This window comes from Tamandua tetradactyla, chromosome 13, assembly GCF_023851605.1.
Source record: "Tamandua tetradactyla isolate mTamTet1 chromosome 13, mTamTet1.pri, whole genome shotgun sequence".
In the NCBI taxonomy this organism is placed as follows: Eukaryota; Metazoa; Chordata; class Mammalia; order Pilosa; family Myrmecophagidae; genus Tamandua; species Tamandua tetradactyla.
In genome coordinates this window covers 3,313,515-3,334,399 of record NC_135339.1, presented here as the reverse complement: position 1 = coordinate 3,334,399, position 20,885 = coordinate 3,313,515, and the positions used below count along the sequence as shown (strand labels likewise).

Below are 20,885 nucleotides of genomic sequence, written 5' to 3'. Positions count from 1 at the left end.
GGGGTTGAGGAAAACCTGGGGTGCCTGCAGACTCTGACCCAGCTTCTCAGCAGCCTCCACCTGATGCCTGGGGGCTAACAGGGTTTCCTCCTGGCAGTGCAGGAAGCCTGTACCTCCCAGTGCCAGGAGATACCGAAGGAGTTATTGAGCTGCACCGTGTTGGGTAATAACTGGCCAGGCAGACCTACCAAGGTCCTGCTCTTGGATGATGATTGCCTAAACACCCCTTATGTGGGGCCACCGAGCTGGACCCTCTGCTCTCTTCCTCCCTCACCCTCCGCCTTCATCAAGAATTGCCAGGTCTCTGTCCAAGCAGCCCTCAAATCTGCTGCCTCTCCTCCCTCCTTCCTGAGTGCAGCCTCTGCGAGGCTGCTGGTCTGGAAAACACACTGCAATTGCCAACCATTTTCCACTTTTCCAGTCCATTTCCCACCACAACACAGAATCAGCCATCTAGAGACATAGCGATGACAGCCCCCCATTGCCTCTGCTCTGCACTCCTGGGTGACCTTCTGGCTCCACCTTGCTTCTCACTGTTCACATAATATGCCCAAGTGCCTGACGCTTTCTCACACTCTCCCACGTCATGTTGCCTCTAAGCCTTCACTTCTCTGATTGATTCTGCCCAGAGTGCCGTCAGTCACTTCATTCCTGTGGGCTGACATTCCTTCGCGGCATTCCACTCTGGGAAGCCTTGAGCCCTGGATCCCCAGTGGCTGGACACGACTTCTCCATGCAACGTCACTTCCCCACACAGTGCACCTTCACCCCTGTGTCCAGAAGCAAACAGGACCTTCCCTTTCTCACTTGATGGCTCAATTCACTCACAAGCATCCCCTTTGGAGAAGAGATGAGGCATTGCCATCCTATTGTGTAGGTTGGCTGCTGAGGGGGAGATGCAAAATACTTCCTCTTCCTTATTGTCTGCCACATCTCAAAGAGACAGGACTTACGACCCCAACATGGTCACTCTGGGGTTGGTCCTGGGAGATGTGATTTCCCGCCCTGGGTGCCCCCAGCCACACCCCTCACCATGAACTATTCTCCACCAATGCACCACTCACCACCCCTGCAGGGGTGCACCCACTGTGTGCTGCACCCATTCATTCCTCAAGGGTCATCCAAACCTTCCCATCTCCCCTTTCTCCCGCCTTCAGCCACCGTCCTCCCCCATGCACACATACACTCTTCCCCAAGGCTGACTCCAGGCTCCAGCCTCTGTTTTCTCTTGCATGTGGCCCATAAGCCAACTATGGCACATTCCCCCGCCCCCCCCCCAAAAAAAAATGACCACCCACTTCTCTGTATCCTCAGCACCAAGCAGAGGTCATGGCCAAGAATGGGGACTGCCCGGTAAGGACTGAACCGTGCTTCCCTTCCTCTTTTCTTTCTCGGCTTCTCCTTTCTATGCTTGCTTCCTCCCCTGCCTTCCTCTTTCTTCCAGTGGGACCCCATCGCCTTCCTCACACTTGCCTGCCATCGCTGGGGAAGGGCTGCCCCAGGCCTGCGGAGCCCTGGCCAGGGGCCTCGCAGGCAAGTTGTTGCTACACTGGCAGGGTCTCTGCTTGCATTTGCAGCCCCACTGGAGTGGCTGGTGGGTCTTCCTGGCGCCAAGTGGCACAGCCTCTGTAGTACCTGAGTGTAACTCTGAATGAGTCACTTTATTCTCCCAGCCTTTTTCTAAAAAGGCAATGCCAATTGTTTGACAAAGCACATGGCTTGCTGAAGGTGATAGGCACAGACTCTGGAGCTGGGGTTCTGGGACCAGATGTTGCCCCTGCCACTGATCAGCTGTGTGACCACAGATGGGGAGCTTAACCTCTCTGAGCCTCAATTTCCACATCTATAAAATGGGTTTAACTCTTCCAGTGATTAAATGAGCTGATATTTGTAAAACCCTTACACCCATATTTAGCAAGTAGTGATAATTATATGAAAGTCAACTTTATTTTAAAAGCTGAGGGGTAAGAGTTAGGTGGGCCCCGGGAGGTATTGAGAGAGTGGGAGAAAGTGGAAATTTCAATACTAAATGATCATGAAGACAGAGAGAAAGAAACGCTCAAGGTCCTGGGATAATCTCGTCCCCTTCTCAAGCTGCCTTTCCCTGCAGAATAGCATATCCTCTGGTTGACTCATTCATTCACTCCAATGCACAAACATGGAGCACCTCCCAACAGGCCATCCATGCTGGGGTACGGCTGCACAGGGGAATTAGAGAGGGTCTCCCTACAGGAGTCCACAGTCTAGTGTCTCTGGTCATAATGCTCAACAGAGGCTGGAAGGGGTGACAGGCGAGGGGCCAGGGGATCAGATGGCTGGGGGAATCGGGTGGGGGGGCAGGGACCAAGGTCCAGAGGGGTCAAAGAGTCAGGGAGCCAAGGTGCTGGGGTCAGGGGGGTGGGGGGCCAGAGAGCAAATGGACTAGGGGTCAGAGGGCCAGGGGCAGGGACCAGGGGGCTGGGAGACCAGGATTTGGGAAGTTGGGGTGCCAGAAATCCAGGGGGTTGGGGAGTCAAGGAACGAGGGGAGTGAAGGACCAGGGGGCACAGCGCAGCCTTGGTATGGAGACAGCACCCAGTGACCACTGGCTGGGTGGCCGGACTAAGTCCCCACGACAAGAGAGTCTGGCTGAGAGAGGGCAGCTGTGGGAAAGCGGGGGAGGAGCTCAAGGAGCCATCCTCCCTCACCTGTCTCCACCCTCAGGTTCACCGGTGCCGCCGTCTCTGTGTGTGAAGGGGCTTATTTTGTGGCTCAGCTGCTGGCCATCTGCTTCCAGTAAGTAGCCTCCAGAAGCCCCACCCTTCACCCATCCCCCAGCCCCAGGCACCCCAGATGTCTCCCCCAGGGAGACCAAGCCCTGGAGGACCTCCTGCTCCCCAAACACCAGTGAACCTTTCCCTGCACGAGGTGTGGGGAGCCCTGGGTCTGGAAGCGCCTCCACCAGTCCCACCACCAACACCACCAAGGCTCAATCTTCTTTCCCTCCTCCAACCAAGGGAGGAAACGGACAGTGCATTCAGGGTCTGCTCCATTCAGAAACATTGGGAAGGCCCAAAGGCCATGGAGCGGCCAGTCCCCCTGGTGCAATGCCAAGCCACCCACACACCCGCGAGCACCCTGTAGGCCACCTGCAGGGAGCAGAGCTTTGTCCCTTTCCCCCTGTCACCATCACCCATGAGGGAGGGCATCAGGGCTGGAGCACCTGGCTCTCAGCACCTGCAAGGTCAGTTACCAGCCTTGCCTTCCGCTGTCCCCACACCTTACAAGGCCAGCCCTAGATGACCACCTTCCCCATTTCTGCTCACCACCACCCTAAAGAATCCTTTCCACAAACTTCTCAGGGCCGGGGAGGCAAGAGCCGGGGACCTGAGGGCATTTCACCCACTCAGGAAATCCCAGCCTAGCCTGCCGCTTGGGGCTTGGCCACCAAAGAAAGACCACTAGGGGTCAGCAGAGACCCCCACGGCACCCCGGAGCTGCCCAGGACAGCTCCCTGGGCAGAGGGTCTTCTGGTATAGCTGGAGCTTTCCTGGCTGCTGCTTCCCGCTGACCCTGGGACCCTCGCCCCCAGGTGTCCACCAGGCTCCCTGGCCCACAGAGCCAGGGAGAGGGCCCACTGGCTGGGCTGCTTCCAGAAGTTCCTGGCCTACATGCTGCTGTCCGTGGCCTGCTTCCTCCACCCAGTCCTGGTCTGGCATGTGACCATCCCAGGTAGGAGTGACCATCCCAGGTAGGGGCAACCATCCCAGGTAGGAGTGACCATCCCAGGTAGGAGAGACCATCCAAGGCAGGAGCGCCCATCCCAGGCAGGAGTGACCATTCCAGGCAGGAGTGACCATCCCAGGCAGGAGTGACCATCCCAGGCAGGAGTGACCATCCCAGGTAGGAGTGACCATCCCAGGCAGGAGTCACCATCCCAGGCAGGAGTCACCATCCCAGGCAGGAGTCACCATCCCAGGTAGGAGTGACCATCCCAGGCAGGAGTGACCATCCCAGGCAGGAGTCACCATCCCAGGCAGGAGTCACCATCCCAGGCAGGAGTGACCATCCCAGGTAGGAGTGACCATCCCAAGTAGGGGTGACCATCCCAGGTAGGAGTGACCATCCCAAGTAGGAGTGACCATCCCAGGCAGGAGTGACCATTCCAGGCAGGAGCGCCCATCCCAGGCAGGAGCGCCCAGATGGTGGAGGTGCAATCCCTCCGACCCCCAACCCCCTGGCTCTGGTCTCCTCTCTCAAGCTGGCCTGGAGTGTGGGGGTGAGAGCCCTCCAGCCTGACCAAATGGAGGAACACCCCTTGTGCAGGTGGCAAGAGGCCCAGAGCGTCCTTGCCCCCGCTGTGTGCCCTGAGAGCCGTCCCAGGGTTGAGGATTGTCCTTCTTCCGAGTCTCCCAGTGGGCCTACCCGTTTAGGCCCACACTCCCCAGGCACCCCACGATGTGACCCCTAAAATCCTTCCCAGCCTTGTCTCCTGCTCCCTGCCCCCCCCCCCAGAGGCCCTACTTGTCAGTGTTCTGGTTGCAGAACCCATGACTCAAGGCCTCCTCCATCTGTTTCTGTCCGTGACCTTTTCTGCTGGGAACTCCCCTCTTCCCACCTCCTGCCTGTACAAGCAGTTGCCCTTCCTTCGTGACTATCGGCAGTACCACCCAAGAGATTAAGCTGAAAGCCAGAGCCCTCTTCATCCCCCTGAGATCTCTGCTAATGGACCCGAGGATACCCCATAGAGACTGCTCCATGCAGCAGCCCCCACCCCACCCAATGGGGGCTCCTGAGAAGGAGTCAACTCTGACAACTGCCCACTCCATGGACAGCCAGAGCCACGAGGTTCCTCTGGCCTTTAGGACTGGGGTGGGGGGGGTGGGAGGGTTGAAGAGATAGGGGGCTCCTGGCAAGAGAGACAGAGCATCAGCATCTTAGTGGAGGCAGGTAGGGAGGTGACAGGTGAGCCCTGCCCAGGAAGCTGGGTGTGGTCTGGAGGCAGGGCAACAGGGGGCCAGTTCTCTGCTAGACATACCCAAAGGGATTAGCATTTCTCTGGGGTTTCTCCAGTGAGAACTGGGGCAGGCTGAAGCCAAGGGGATCACCCACTCCTGGGAATGACCAGGCCCAGGCTCCTTGAAGGCATTACGGGGCCAGCCCTAAAGCCGTCTGAAAGGGAAGCTGTGCCTGGAGACGGGGAGGCCAGATGGGCAGCGCCAGTGTCAACAATCAATAAGATGTGGGCTTTGGGCAAGGGGATTAGAGGCAGGTCCTCCGGGCAGAGCCCATCCTCAGATTTCCAAAGCAGGTCCCAGGCCTCCCGGCTAATGGGCTGGTTGAGGGCCAGAGCGCAGTGTGGGCCCCTTCCCCAGGGCAGGGTGGTCCCCAAGTCTAACAGGAGTGGCCTGAGCATCAAGTGAGCCCGCGCTGAGGGCCAGGTCAGAGGGCACTGCCTCTGGCCAGATGGCCTCACGTGGCATGGGCCTTTGGAAAGGTGGCCTTTGGTTTTCCCACGACACACCCAGCATGCCTGACCCCCCAGATCTCTTCCAGGCTCCATGCTCATCGTCACCGGCCTGGCCTACTTCCTGCTGAGCAAGCGGACAAGGAGCAAGGCTGCCCCCGCCGCGCCGGCCTCCCCGGGCCAGTACACTGACCCCTGCGGCAGCGCCGTCAGCACCACCGGCGCCGGGGACACCGAGCAGACCTACACCTTCCATGGGGCCCTCAAGGAGGGGCCCGGCGCCCTCTTCACCCACATGAAGAGCATCTTGAAGGGGACCAAGGAGGCGCCCTCCCGGCAGCCCCCCGACACCCTGGTGGAGCTCACTCTGGAGCCAGCAGACCTGGGAGCTAGGAAGAAGCAGGTGCACTTTGGAGAGAAAGTGGTCAAAATCATCCCGTCCCTCGCTGGGGGCTTGGACGACGGGGACAGCGAGCCTGAGGAAACCGCCTCAGACACCACCCCCATCATCCCTCCCGCCCAAGGCCCGCTCTTCCTGTCCTCACTCACAGCCTCAGGCCTGTTCTGAAACCCCTGCCTCAGCCCCGGGGGCGCCGAGGGGAGCCCCTGCCTGGACTTTCCTGACAGCTGCAGGCCGTCTGGTGAGCTCGCCTTCCTCCGGAGCTCAGCACCTCAAGGGGTCCCTCCACGTGGGGGCTGGACCTCCAGGGATGCCAGCTAGCCTAACCGGCAAGCAGTCCCCAAGGGAAGCACAGACCAAGCCTACGGGGCCTCCGCCAGCACTGGCTCCTCCCTTCAGGCCATCGAGCCCAGAAATCCACATGCTGGCCCCAAAGCAGACCAAGACTCGCCACCTCACCCAAGACTGCTGGTGTCCAGAAGGCACAGATCCCGTCCACCCAGAATAAGCACTGGGCTTCCCTGGCTCCCAACCAGGACCCTGCACTCGCCAAGATTCTTTCACGTACCCCATCTCTGAAGATCCAGACGGGCGCCAGCAGCTTAAGCACCCCAAAGGCAGTCATTATGGGTGGCCCTGGGTCCCTGCCATGATTGCTCAGGGTGGGGAGGGTCATAACCCTCCCTCCTGGTGGAGAGTGGCGCCAGGCCACGGCCCCTGCAGGAAAACAAAGCCGGTCTGTGCTCACTGAGAGAAGGCCCACTCATTCCCGTCTCAGGGACTATGGACTCTTTCAAGATTCCACATAGATGAGTCAGCTGACAGATGGAAAGCCTGGGCCTGTGTTCCCCGGGATTGCCTGCCTGCCAGGGGCTGACCCTGGGGTCATGTGGGCAGGGCACCCAGAGGCACGGTGGCAGAATGGGTGTTCAATGTATTTGTTCAAACTTGGAGGGAGGGAGGAAAGCAGGCCAGCTGTCTGCCACAGGACCACAGAGAGGGGATGGTGAGCCCCTGATGAACAAAATTCACCTGAATTAGATGTTCCTCGGTCAAGTGATTTGCAATAGAGTTTTCACTTCTAAAAAGGTGTTCTTTGGCTCATGAGATTGCTGCAAGAAAGAGCAGGCATGTTATTCCTGCCAATGAGAAATCTTAAGAAAAAACAGATCTCCAAATTCGTGTGAGCAGACATGAGGTTCTGGAGAGGAAGGCTTAGCGTACATGCTTTCATGTCTAGATAGGTAAGTTGTATTCATTCCTGTAGATTTTTCAACATTCCCTGCAAGTTATTTTGCCTGTGTGGGAATAATGGCCAGCCAGAAGCTGGTATCAGGTGGTGCCTAAAAGCAGCAGGCATTCCGAACAAACAGAACACTGGCCTGCAATAATCCAGTTCCTCTATAAAATCAAATAAGAAAAGCAAATAATCACATTCCAGTAAACCCTTGATCTGCAAGTGGTAAAGCTGTTTCTTTAGCTGCCCTGAGAGCGCAAGGTTTGGGGACCAAGTAATAATGTGGTCTGTAGGTGGGCATGAGTTGTGCCCAATTCCTAATGGGCCAGGGGTCTCAGTCAGGTCCTGTATACAGAAGGAGCCAACTCAGGGAGAGCCGGCTGCTTGTCATCCACCCTGGGTGGAAGGGAATGTGATCCCACAGAGAACCTTATAGCAGAGGCATTGCAACACTGTAGGTCCTGGATATTCCCACTCATCAGGAAGGGGAAACTTCAGAGGTTTGGTGTTTGGTGACTAGGTCTCCAGAAACAAAACCTAAAGTGTCATCTCAGATCCGTCAGCCCCATTTTATAACCACTTTCGTGAAACCACAGGTTAGAGTATTGCTTTGGAAATGTCTTAGAGGTAAGGGGGTGTGCTGGGGATTCCAGGGGATACGCTCTTCTTTATTACTCTCTTCTTCAGATTGCCTAGTCTCTGTCGATCCGTCTTCAAGTTAGCGATTATTTATGCTTCTATCTCAAATCTGCTGTTGATTCCTCTGGTGAATTTCTCATTTTTTATTGTACTTTTTAATTCCAGAACTTACATTTGTTTCTTTGACGTTATAATTTCTGTCTCTTTATTGATATTCTCTATTTGGCAAGACATTGTCACACCTTCCTTTAATTCTTTCAACATGTTTTCCTTTAGCTCTTTGAACGTATATGTAATAGCTGCTTTGAAGTCCTTGTCAGCTAAGTCCAACATCTGGGACCCCTCAAAAGCTCTTTCTACTGCCTGTTACTTTTCATGTGTATGGGTCACAGTCATCTACTTACCCTGGAGTGATCCCTCTGCTCTACAAGTGGGTGCTGAGGGAAGGGGAGTGGTAGCCCCTGATACTCTTGGCTTGCCTCCTCTACTCTAGGAGTGAGCTGAGGGGTAATTGGAGAGCCAGTATTCTCAGCTTGTTGCACCTGAAGTAGAGCTTCTTCTCTACAGGCAGGGCCTGGGTAGGGGAAGGGAGTATTAGTTCTTGTTTTAGTTTCCTAGGCTACTCAAGCAAATACCATGAAATGGGTTGGGTTAAACAATGGGAATTTATTAGGATATGGTTTTGTGATGAAAAGAAAGTCAAAATCAAGGCATCATCAAGGCAATGCTTTCTCCCCAAAGACTGGTGTTTGCGGCTGGCTGCCGGCAATCCTTGACTCCTCTGTCACATGGCAAGGCATATGGTAGCCTCTCCTGACTCCTCCATTCTCTTACAACTTCCATTGAATTTCAGCTTCTTGCTTCCATGGATTTCTCTCCATTGGTCTGTATATCATTTTGCTTATAAAAGACTCCAGTAATAGGATTAAGATCCGTCCTGATTGAGGTGGGCCCACCTTAACTGAAATAACTTCATCAAAGGTCCTACATACAATGGGTTCACACCCACAGGAACAGATTAAATTTAAGAACATGTTTTTCTGGAGTCCATACAGCTCCAAACCAGCACAGTCCTCTTGGCGATGCCTGCGTAGAGTAGAACTTATACAACACAAGGCTGAGAAGGATGAGACATACCAACGTTGTGCCCTTCTGGGTGAAACATAGCACTAGAGGAGGATCTTGGAGGAGAGGGAGCCTTATGTTCATGGCTGCATCCTCCCAGAGCTGAGTTTCCATTGGCAGAGCAGTCGGGGGGGAGGGGACAGGTCACGATTCAAATGCCAGAGCCCCTCACTATTCTTACCAAGAGTTAGTAAATTTTCTTGAATGAATGTTTCTCCATTTGCTGTATGTCATTACCACTGACTTTAAGTGATTGATGTTTATAATGAAATGGGTATTTCACTGGGGAAGTGGTCCTCCAAGCTCCTCACTCTACCATTCCAAAAGTCACGCTCCTAAGTTTTTAGTTTGTTTTTTCAATGACAATAAAGAAATGGAATGCATTTATGAGAACTTGCTCTGTCAAGCAGAAAAGATGCAGGATTGAGTACTAGTTCTGTCTTCATCAGCTGTATGACCAGACTTTACTTAATCACTCTGAGTCTCCACTTCCCTACCTGGAAATAGGGGGAAATAATAATACTCAACTCCAGGGATTGATTGAGGTTTAAATATCACCATATAAGTGAAATACAGCATCTGAGAGCTGGCAGGTGTTCAACAAAAATCAGTCTCTTGATTGTGCTGGTCCTTGGATGCTCCTTTTCTGGGACGTAGAGGCCTGTAGTCACTCTGGGATCTTTTGCTCATTTTTTGATCAGCTCTACTTCAGCTCCTCAGGGAACCAGTTCTTTAATATGTTAGTCCAAGGAACAAACTTGAGCTCCTGTTCTTGGGGTTCTGCCCCATGCTACCCCTCACTGACCTCTCTAAGGAAACACACGCTTTGATATATCCAAATGGGAAACCCCTTTGCCCCATCCCTTGTATGCAAAAAATTTCAAGCTTTCTTTGCCATCCAGCCAGCATCTGCCTTCCCAGGCCCTGGGCTTGGCTGGAGTCCAAAGCTGCTGATCAGCAATTGGACAGACAGGTTTTTGATCACCAGGAGAAGGAAGAAAAGGGGGGCTTCTCTTGGGAGACAAAGACAGACTGTCCTCCTTGGCTGGACTGAGCTGCCCCCCTGGGACCTACCTGGCTGGGTGAATTCCTCACCATTGTCCAGAGAAACCAGAACTGATGAGTCATGACCTTTGCACAGAAGAGAATGGGAATTTGGAGAAAACGAGTTTCGTAAGGGTGAAAACAGCTGCCTGAAGAGACCAACACCAGCTAGAAGTCAGGGGAACAAGAGCATGGCTCCGCTTGGCTCTGCCAAGATTTGGGGCCTTGGATAATTCTTCATATGTAATTTGAATGAGGGATGCCAGGCTGTCTCCAACAACCCAGTCAGCCCCAAGCCTCAGGGACCAAGGCTAAGTACTCTAACAGTATCTGCCCAGTCTCAGAGAGACGCAAGGAAAGTCCAGAGCTGAGTTTTTAATACTCTGCAACGCTTTGATGGCACTAGCTGCTGGGAAATTTGCAGTCTCTGTGCAAATTTGGGGAATGTCAGAAGTGGGGCCTTGGGGGGAGATGCATTTGGGAAGAGACTGGGACAGGTGCAAGAGCCCACCGAATGTAACTTTACCATCTAATGGATACTGAAAGCCTCTGTGAGTCTCAAATCCTGTTTCCCTTTAAAAAGCAAAAAACGAGTAAAGCTAATGGGCAATGTGTTTGATGATTCATATGTCCCTAAACAGCTCCTTCGGTCTGAGGGCACACATGGCCTCCCCACTCAACCACAGGGTGCTTTTCAGAGACTCCCAGAATGGGGGTGGGGCTGCCACCAGCTTACTATTGCTTCTGTTTCCAGGAAACTGGGTGAGATGTTTGTAGGCCCCTGAGTCTTGGGTTCCTCTTTCCAGAGTGGAACACATTCCTTTCCTTCCAAACCAGCAGCCCCATGATAAACTTAGAGAACAGATTGCTAGGAACAAGGATCAGCTTAAATCAGCAAGCCATTCTTTAAGCCCCTACTATGTGCCTCAGGCACTACGCTAGGTGCTGGGGTTGAAAGGACGGGTAAGGCAAACTGTCCGATACACAGATAGCACCCCAAGTGGGCTGACATGAGGTGGTAGTGAGGCTTAAGGCCTCATTTAGGGTGCCAGGAGACCAGAGTCCTAACCTGACCAGAGACCTCACCTCTGCCCTTCCTCTCTGCTCTTCCCTCCTTTCTTCTTTTGAATGAGAAGGGGGCTTGATCTGTGTCACCCTGAGACTTTCATTTCTCTGGCAATTGAGACTGGGGGGTGAGGAGTGGTGGCAAGGAAATGATGGGGAGGGGTGAAGGAAGTGGAAATGGGGAGCACTCAGCCTGAGGAGTAGAACAACACTGGCCCCCACATCTGCTCCCCCATGTTGGCTGGGACTGCTGTTTATCTATTCCCTCCCTCAGCTTTCTGTACCCACACCCTGGGGAGATTTCTATTCTGAGCACTTAGCAGCCTCCACTGCAACCCCTGCCCAGCGAGAGCCGGTGCCTCCTAGTTCTGCCTGCCCCAGGCACATCCCAGAGCACATTCTGCTGCCTTTCTGATGTTCCCTGTGAGCCGATCAGAGAACCAAACCTGGGAGCTGTGCCAAGCCCTCCTGCACACGCCCCTCTAAGCTCAGGCTAGAATTCCAGCCTCCGCAGCATTTGCCCCTCCCCACAAGCAGGTAAAACACAGGTAATGGTTGTATGCCCAGCAAGAACATTCTGGGCTACCTCTGAGACTTCCATCCGCCAATTCAGGTCTCCTGCTCTCTCCTGCTGGCTGCACTCCAAACCCTAGGCTGATAAAGATGTTTAATAGAGGGACACCAATGAGCACACAGCCACCCAAGGCCTCCTGCCCCCCTGGCCTCAGAGCTCCCTGGCTGAAGCCCCTTTCAGTGGCTGGGGACACTTGGCACACAGCTCTCATCCAGCAAAAGCCACCTTCCCGTTACCCAGAGCGCCTGCCCCTCCTGGATTGATACTATACAAAAGCGGTGGGTTCTCTGCCCCATGCACATAACAGCCCGTCCATCGCACCAGGGTTCCAGAGAGACAAAGAGTTTATTGCTAAATGCAAAGCAAGAGAGCAGAGGGCCTGGCAGCCCAAAAATCTGCGCCCTCCCCCCCAAAAATGTAGTAATTCTGATGCTTTTGTAGTATCAAAAGATGGACAGGTTTTAGGATAATGAGCACAATGGCTTGACATGATGTAATTACAGATGATCTCATTATTTTTTAAATAAAGTTTGTCAAAATAATAACAATTTCGTTAAACACAAACTTACACTTTTGCCATGACAAAGATCTAATAGCGATAATGCTAGCTCCTGAGTAAACTTGTATAAATTTAGACAGAACATACTTCAGCAGAGCAAAATTGTATTTATTTGATTCAAAAAGTCATCATAAGGTGCACGGATGGTTCAGTGGTAGAATACTCACCTTTTCTGGGGGAAACCCGGGTTCGGTTCCCGGACGATGCACTCAGAAAAAAAAATAGCCACAATAGAAACAGGAATGGAGCTAGACTTCGTCATTGCATTTTTTGCAGGTTTATCTGCTTTTTTATTTCGTTTATGGGTGTTTTTTTAAAAAAAAACCTCTTTGTTTTCATAACATCCCAAAACACTGAACAACCTTAAAAGTACGCTGACTATCAATACACTGCAATTGTTTAATGTGTTTCAAGCATAAATCCTGGAAAACTTTTCCATAGCTCTCAAGGGCATTTCATTTTACTGACTGAAATACGGCAAGTAGATCTTATTCAATTACTTCTATTCCAAGGCCACTTACATTTTAATAATGATTTGCTGACCACGGTTACTGTTGCAAAGGCATTATTGGAAGAAATAACTTTAATTGGGGGAATTCTTTCACAACAAACGTGGCCTATCCCACAGCATTTCTTCGGATCTCTGGGCTCAGTGGAAAGAATTCTAAACCAACCCCACATCTGCCCCATCTTTATGCACCCAGCACTTCCCCCCTGGCTGTCTTAGCTGATTAGACTCTGTAGCTGGGATAGGTGAGACACAAAGAATAAGGCTGATGAAAAGTGACAGCCAACCCCTTCTCTCTGCAGTGAGCCCAAACCTCATTCTGGCGATAAAGAGCAAGGGAAGGTGACCCGGCACCTTGTAGCAAGGGCTCCTTGCTGCAAAAGGGAGACTGATGGGAGCAAACCCGTCTCAGTGTGGTTGTGCCTGCTGGGACCGTCGGAAACTACCAGCAACCACCAGGGGAACTAAACCAACAAGCATAAGGCAACAGAGTGCAAAGATGAACAGCTCCGAGGTCTTCGGGGATGTCTTTGAAATACTAAACTAACCAACGCTGGAATTACCCATTCCTGGGACTTTGGATTATGCAAGATAATAAAATCTCTTTTGTTTGGGTTTTTTATTTTTCCCTGCTGAAAGCATTCTCACCCAGAGGGTAGCTTATTCACTCCCTTTGCCAAGTTTGGCTGATGCCTGTTATCACTCCAAATTCTCCTTTTACTCGCAGACCAAATCCCGCCTGCTGCCTGTTTTTGTAAATAAAGTTTTATTGGAACACAGCCATGTCCATTCATTGTCTATGGTTGCTCTCGCTTGAGTAGCTGCGATAGGGATGATATGGCCTGCAAGTATGAAAATATTTACTATCTGACCCTTTACAGAAGTTGCTTGCCAAAACCTGGCTTAGACACATTACAGCAACAGAGAAGCAATAGTTCTCAAACTTTGCCCCAAGGTTCACAGGTGTGTCAAAACACGACATCCCTGTGGAAGGAAGCACTGCTGACCGCCTGCAGATTATGGGAGACTCCCCCCACCCTTGCCTTAGCATCTGGGTACAATAGGGACAGGAGAGGGTCTCAGCTCTGGGTTAACTGCCTGGAATTACTGGTCATTCTAATTCTGTCCCAGCCGTAATAACTGCAGCTTTGTTACCCTGTGAGTCAGTTTTCAAGGTGAAAAGCCAGAGGTGATTCCCAAGTGGAGACAAAATTTAAAACATTCAGCCATCGTGCGGCTCGGTCCATCCTTAAATGCTCTGGTCCTTGGTTCACAGTTCTGTAGGTTGGGAACGAGGCTGGGGATGGGCAGACCCTGTCACCCCAGGACCTGATGGCAAGTTTTGGAGGTGAAGTCAATTCAAGTGGAATAGCTTCTTAAACTGAGATGCCGGGGGGGTCCGGAAGCTTGCCCCTCCTAGCTTGGGGATGCCTCACATTCCTTGGAATGTCCTGTGCTTGGAAGAAGAGAAAGAGGGTGGCTGTTCTTCCCTCCAGGACATGGAGCAGCTACATGCTCTCTCTCTCTCAAGTACCCTGAGGATGGTCTGTTTTGAAATACACAGTCCTGGGGCCAGACAAATGACCCTTGTTTGTGCAAATGTTCTGTGCTCTTTCAAGGTTCCTTTTCTTTTCCATCTGAAAAGTCTTCACTTCCTTCGTCTGCTTTATATCCTGCCTTGAGGGGAGGTCCTGATCGTTCACTACTTCCCAGTAGGACCTCAGCATCTTGCTATTTGTAGGAATTCTGGCGCTCAGGCAACACCAGCCTCTTTGTGGAGGAAACCCCCTGCTTAAGCCGTTCAGTGCTTTCTCCTTTGAGAAGCCTTACCCTTCGGTAGATCTCCTCGTGTGCGTATCCTTTTGTGCCTAGCACTCCACGTCCAGCAGTCTCGCTACTTGATAAGCAAATGAAACTATTGAGCAGGGGATATTTTATAATATTAGTAAAGTTACAGTTTTATTGAAAATGTAGCTCACATAGAAGTTTTGCATTGCCGTAATCGTTTTCATCTTGAAGATATTGTTGACTCACGGTCGTGATGCTACCCATTAAGAATAATTAACTTTCTCGTGCCCTCCCTCAGGAGCACAGTCCACCTGGAAGGCAGAGGGACAGCTGAAGCGTGAACTGATAGAGGGATGACTCCGGTGTTAGGGGAGGTTTGGGAATGCAGGAAAAGCCTTGGGGGTAGAGAGATTTCCCTCCCCAGTCTTCTGGTCTGTCTTGTTGGATGAATGTAACATATACATAAATAGAGGAAGGAAGAACGGGAGGGAAGGACAGAAAAGAGAAAGAGCTTTTGATGCAGGCCTGCTTACGCTTCCTTTTTGGATTTTCATGCCATCCCTATCGTCATACGTCTTTCTGGAGGAGACCTGGATTGTTAGACAGTCACACCTCTTCTCCAAGACCAAGAAAGGGCTTGAGCCAGTTCTTTTTTCCCCAAAAGGAAGTTCTCAGCAGCAATCTCCTTCCCATCTAGGAAACCCTATACTCAGGCAAGTATTACCTCCACAGAATGGGATACATCAGCCTTTTCCAAAGCATAACCATAAAGGAAAATAATACCACCTGTATGTGTGGTGTATCTAATGAGAAGGCTAGTGTATATCATTGAAATTTGTGTCAATTTTGGAGTTATATGATCCTTTCCAGCCTGCCACTGGTATAGATTTTAATTCCATATATTAACAGAAGTTACTGTTAATACACTAACCAAATGGAGTTAATAAAAACCATTTCATATAGGAAAGAAGGGTAGATGACATATGGATTTTTGGAGAAATCACCTGAAAACAGATGACTAACCCTCATCAAGGGATGTTAAGATCAGGCAGCGGGGAGGTGGGGAAGACTGCATTCCTTAAGGATTTCATCTAAGCAAATGACGCAAGGAGCATATGTAAGTGGCCTCCTCTTGTTGACCGGTTTAACAAAGTGGAGTCCATTAGGGGCAAAACAAAGCTGCTGGGTTTATACTCAGTCTTACAGATTTCTAATCAAATGCAACCATCTGACTATTTTGTTATGCTTTGCTTTTAAGAATTTCTAGCTATACATTTGGACTAGCCCAAATTTTTTGGAAAATTGCTTTAAACAGTCTTTTGTTCTGAATCTTATGTTGGAGATAGCGAAGGAAAATAAAAATCATACAAAGCCACACTTTAAGAGGCTTTAGGCAATCAATAAAGAATTTTAATTGAAAATCCCATTTACTGTTTTAAAGGAATGGCCTTGAGAATAGTTCCCATCAATATTATTTATGTTAAAATAAAAAAACCTATTTTTAAAGACTCAGAGAACTCTAAGTGACATCTGAGCAACATGTGATCGTGCCGGGGCATTTTCACCACTTGGCTCTCAAAGTACCAGAAGAAGGCAATTTTGCAGACTTCTTGGAACAGTGCCTGGTACCAAGAAGGCTCAAGGAAAAGGGAGCAGGTATCCCTGTCTCTGCACCTTGCCTCACAGACCAGGTCGTGTGGGTTTTATTAACCCCTTAGGGTCCCTTAAGCTTTCCCCACCTGCAAATCAAATATAAATCCATTCTTTATGGCTCCTTCTTTGCTGAATGCATTGTATCATTAGCATTTCTTCTGGCTTTTTTATGGACATGACAAGTCAGTCTGGACTGATAAAAAATAACGACAGTTTCTAAAGATGTGCTGTTGGAGGCATGCTGTGAAGGGGAGACTGCCCGAGATGAAAAGGATAATGCCCAGTGCCCTTAATGGACTCCCAATGGTCCCAGTTCATTTGGGGGGTGCCCTAGGGCAAGGATTCTTGCAGAAACTTCCGAGTGGTCTTGCTCCCCTAAGGCCCCATCTTGCCTTAGAGGTGGATGCATTGCTCTATGGTCACTCCCAATGACACAGATACTACTGCTGAGGCCACCAGGGGTCAAATCCCAGTTCTACGCCTTGACTCACTCTATCACCTCGGATGGGTTATTTGGCTCCCCTGAGTCTGTTTACTTATCTGGCAGAAAGGAAAAGAATGATTCCTACACGAAATAGTTATTAAACACCTCAGTATTCCAGGCAGAGTCAGTATTTGAAGAAACACAGTGTCCCTCCTTCAAGGAGCTCGAGGTTAAGTAGAATAGAAAGCATGCTAGATAGTGCTGAGTGTAGAGGGGGCAGACATTTTAGGGTTCCTGGGAAAGACTGGTGGAGAAGGTGATGTGTAAGTAAAGACAGGAAGGAGCAAGTTCTGCTGACATTTGGGGGAGGAGCCTTCCATGCTGCTGAAATAGCAAGTGTAAAGGCTCTGAGGAAGGAGAGGGCATGGTGTGGGAGAAACACTGTGACGCCAGCAGAAAGAAGGAAGAAGAGAAGGAGGAGATACAATCAGAGAGTTACTAATGGGGCAAGATCACCTAGGGCAGGGGTTGGCACACACATGTCCATGGATCACATGTGGTCTGCCAGCTGTTTTTATGAGGTTTTATTAAAACTACAGCCATACCCTGTTATTTACGCATTGCTGATGGCTGCATTCAATCTACAACAGCAAAAGTGAGTAGGTGCAACAGAGAACATACAGCCCATGAAGCATACAATTTTTATAATCTGGCCCTTTACAGAAAAGGTCTACTGACACTTGATGTGGTGGTTTGGAGCTGTATGTGCCCCAGAAAAACATCTTCTTAAACTTAGTCCTTTCCTGTGGGTGCAAACCTAGCGTAAGTAGGACCTTTGGATGAGTTTACTTCAATTAAGGTGCAACCCACCTCAATCAGGACAGGTCTTAATCCTATTACAAGAGTTCTTTATAAGCAGAATGAAATCCAGACAGATAGAGAAAGCCACAGGAAGCAAGAAGCCCAAGGTCAATGGAACCAGAAGAGAAGGAAGAGGCCAGGAGAGGCTGCCCCATGCATTGCCATGTAACAGAGCAGCCCAGGACCAAAGATCACCAACAGCCAGCCCCAGAATGCCGGTCTTTGGGAAGAGAGAATCACCTTGATGATTACTTGATTTGGACTTGTGTTTTAGCCTCAGAACCATTAGCCATTAAATTCCCATTGCTTAAGCCATCCCTTTGCATGGCATCTGCATGAGCAGCCAAGGAAACCAAAGCACCTGTCTTCAACAAATAGGGCAAGAAATCTGGAGTACACAGTGCAGGCCTAGTGCAGCGTCCCCATGATGTCAATAAAGACCTAGGCTCTTTTTATTTTTATGCTCCATATGGCCACGTTGTGTCATGGTCTCATAATGACTGCCAGTGCTCCTGATATTACATATATATATATATATCCACATTCAAGACAGAATGGCAGAGGATGTGGGCATCTGCTCCTTCTATAAGGAAATCAAAAGTTCTTATTCTCCGCCGAGGCTCAAACTCCCTGCCCCCAGCACACCTTCCCTGTTTGCCCAGAAGTGGGTCATATGGCCAATTCTAGCTTCAAAGGTAGTGAAGAGAATTGTAAAGATTGATTTAGACAAATGACTTTCAAATTTATTGGACTGTCTCCCACTATAAGGAATATTTTCTAGCTCAGCCTAATACACATAACTAAAATCCAAATAATGCAGTTTCATAAGCACTCCATCTTTACTACATATGCTATATGATATTTTCTCCTCTACTTTTTAAAATACTAGTCACAGTGTCCAGTGAACAAAGTTCAGGTCCATGGGGCCATTCTCCATGAATATGCAATGATCTCATGTCCGCTGAGATGACCCCTTGACTGGTCATCTTCTACCCCCCTGATTTTGCAGGTGGGGAAACTGAGGCCCAAAGGGGCGGTAACACTGGAAGTACATGGCAGGCCCAATCTCTATACCCCAAATTCAGCAGCCACAACGACGGAGAGGACAGCCCCTCTAACCCAGCCTAAGGAGGAGGAGATGCCTGGTTTTGTGTTACCTAGTCTTCTAGAACATCCATAACTTTTAGCAGATTCTAAAATGGCCACATGACCCTAAAAAGATAAGGAAACACAAAGCGAATGAAACTGAAGTGATTTGTATTGGGAAGGAGGTGGGAGGTCCGGAGGTCAGGGTGGAACCTGTGGGATGGGGCAGACACTGCCTACACTTCTCGGGCCCCTTCCCCTCCTGCCACCCCCACCCACCCCCCATGCTGACACCCCCACGCCGACACCCCCATGTCCTCTGAGCTCCCCAGACCGCCTGCCTGCGGTTTCCCGTCCTCCCTGCCCCAGGCGCGGGCACTCTGGTCCTGGAGGCGAGGAGTGGGGAGCCGGTGGCCTTATTCCCCCGGGGTGGGTGGGTGTCCCTAAACCTCGGGAGAGGCTCTGAGCCCAGCGCACACCGCAGCCGGGGGCGGGGGACCACCACGCTCCCAGCTTCACTAGCACGCTCCTCCCTCTCCCCCGCCCGCGACGATACCCCAAAGCTCCAGGTCTTCGGCTTGCGCCCGCGGACCTGAGCCCCGGGGCCGAGTCGGGGCGGGATGCGGACCGCAGGCACCTCGCGGCTGGGCGTCCAGTCCCTGCCCTGCGGTCCCTCGGACACCGCCCGACGCGCTGACACTCCCCCCCGCCCCGCCGCTTGGCCCCGCGGTGCCATTCATTGGGAGGGGCGGGGCGGGGAGGGGCGTTATCATTGGGCTGCGCTGGGGAGGGGCGGGGGGGGCGGGGCCATTGGGCTGTCCTAGGTGAGGGGCGGGGCAAGGTGCGGCCATTGGGCAGCTTGGGGCTGTGGGGCGTGGCTGGGCCGTGGCCCGGCGGTTCCCAGTCCCCCGGCCGGGACGCAGAGGAGAACCGCACTGCGGCCGTGGCTGGGCTGCAGGCGTGGACGCAGCGCGGCAGCGGCTCTTGGACAGCGCCATGGGTGCACGGTGAGTGAGGCACGGGCGGAGAGGTGGGGCCGTTCAGGGAGCCCACGCGAGCTGGAGACCAACCCCAGCCACGGGCAGTTGGAGCCTGGGTCCTGGTGCCCTCGGCCTCCGCTCGCTCCGGTCCCCTCCTCCTCCGGCCAGCCCGGCACGGGCGTCCCGAATGAGGCCAAGGGGCTGGACGGCTCCTACCCTAGGTCTGTACCTGAGCGCATCATGGACCTCGGGCACAAAACTGAGAGTGGGCACTGTGCCTGGCACCCGCTCCAAGAGAAAGGGACTCCCGGGATAAAACCTGATCACAGCAGGTGAGCGCGGCTGCAGGCTACACCTGTGCCCACCTCCTGACGCACCTCAACCATTCCCCTAGAAGCACTGATCTGAGAGTGTGAGGGAAGGACTGGAAGAACCTGTGGCACTTCTCAACTTCACTGATAGAAAAGCAACGCTAAGATAAGAGCAGGAGTGGCTTGCTTCGCAATCACACTTTATTAAGGGCTGGCACAGTTGTCACTCCTCACCGCCCTGTGAGATTGCAACTTCCATTCTCCCCATTTTCTACTTGAGAAACCTGAGGCTTGAAGAGTTATGGGATCGCCCAGTTTTACAAAATGAGTCCATGGTGAGACCCGGATTTGAGCCCAGGGCTTGCTTTCTGACTCCAGGTTTCCTGCACGTCCCAGCCATTCCAGGGCTTTTCCTGCTGTCCCTGCTGTCCCTGCCATCCTGCCCTCCAGCTCCCTGTGCCCAGGTCTGCTTCTTCTGCTTTGGGAAATGGCTCAGTGTATGTCAGTCGGCACAGAGAGATAACCCACCAGCCCCGTGGGAGGGACAGTGTTCGCTCATGCCAGGAACAGTGCCAGGCCAGTGCTCATGCTTCCATTCCGTCTGTGAGGAGAGTTTGTTCAAGCAACCCCATTTCATAGGCGCTAAATAAGGTCACAGCTGTACGTGTGGGGACTCTGGAGTTTGTGTCTGGTTCTGTTAGATTCCACAGCCATTATCTTTCCATTGCAAAATGGCCCCTCCTGGCTTCATTGAAGACTGACTGCCCACAGGCAGCACCAAGTAAGTGGTCAGGCAGGATTTGTTGCCAGAAGTCAGGGTTTTTTTAAATAAGCCTTAAGTGAATCTGTAGTACCTCCAGTTAAATGCAGATTTGCCTGCCTCCTGCTCCTCTGCCTCTTCCTGAGGGGCTGCCACCAGGGTGGAAGGTGTGCATCCCTGGAAGACTGAGGCGGGAGGAGGCAGACAGGGCGGGAGGGGAGGGAAAGGGAGATGAAAGGACTCCCTCCTGGGCTTCATGGAGCTCTGTTAAACTTGATCAGGTCAAAACTGTTCTGGCCAGAATTTGTAATGGGGTGTGTTTCAGCACTTTGTCAGGGTGTGTGAAGTCTGTTTTCATTGGTTTTCAGTCATAGTTCTCTCTTGTAGTGCTGGTGGTTTAACACCAGACATGGAGAGTGAGGTTG

The 20,885-nt window shown here is 51.7% G+C and overlaps 2 protein-coding genes across 2 annotated transcripts in view; both read left to right on the top strand.

Moving 5' to 3' along the window:
• TMEM72 (transmembrane protein 72) overlaps positions 1-13,364 on the top strand; it is a 29,263-nt gene extending 15,899 nt beyond the window's left edge. The window contains exons 3-5 of the mRNA XM_077124556.1: positions 2,704-2,775; positions 3,572-3,711; positions 5,536-13,364. Coding sequence (XP_076980671.1) covers positions 2,704-2,775; positions 3,572-3,711; positions 5,536-6,014 — 691 coding nt within the window. The 3' untranslated portion in view covers positions 6,015-13,364. The remainder of the gene's footprint in view (positions 1-2,703; positions 2,776-3,571; positions 3,712-5,535) is intronic.
• A 5,946-nt stretch (positions 13,365-19,310) lies between these two features.
• The window catches only part of RASSF4 (Ras association domain family member 4), a 37,235-nt gene continuing 35,660 nt past the window's right edge, over positions 19,311-20,885 (top strand). Inside the window, exon 1 of the mRNA XM_077124554.1 lies at positions 19,311-19,416. The gene's annotated coding sequence lies outside the window, so the exon portion shown is untranslated. The remainder of the gene's footprint in view (positions 19,417-20,885) is intronic.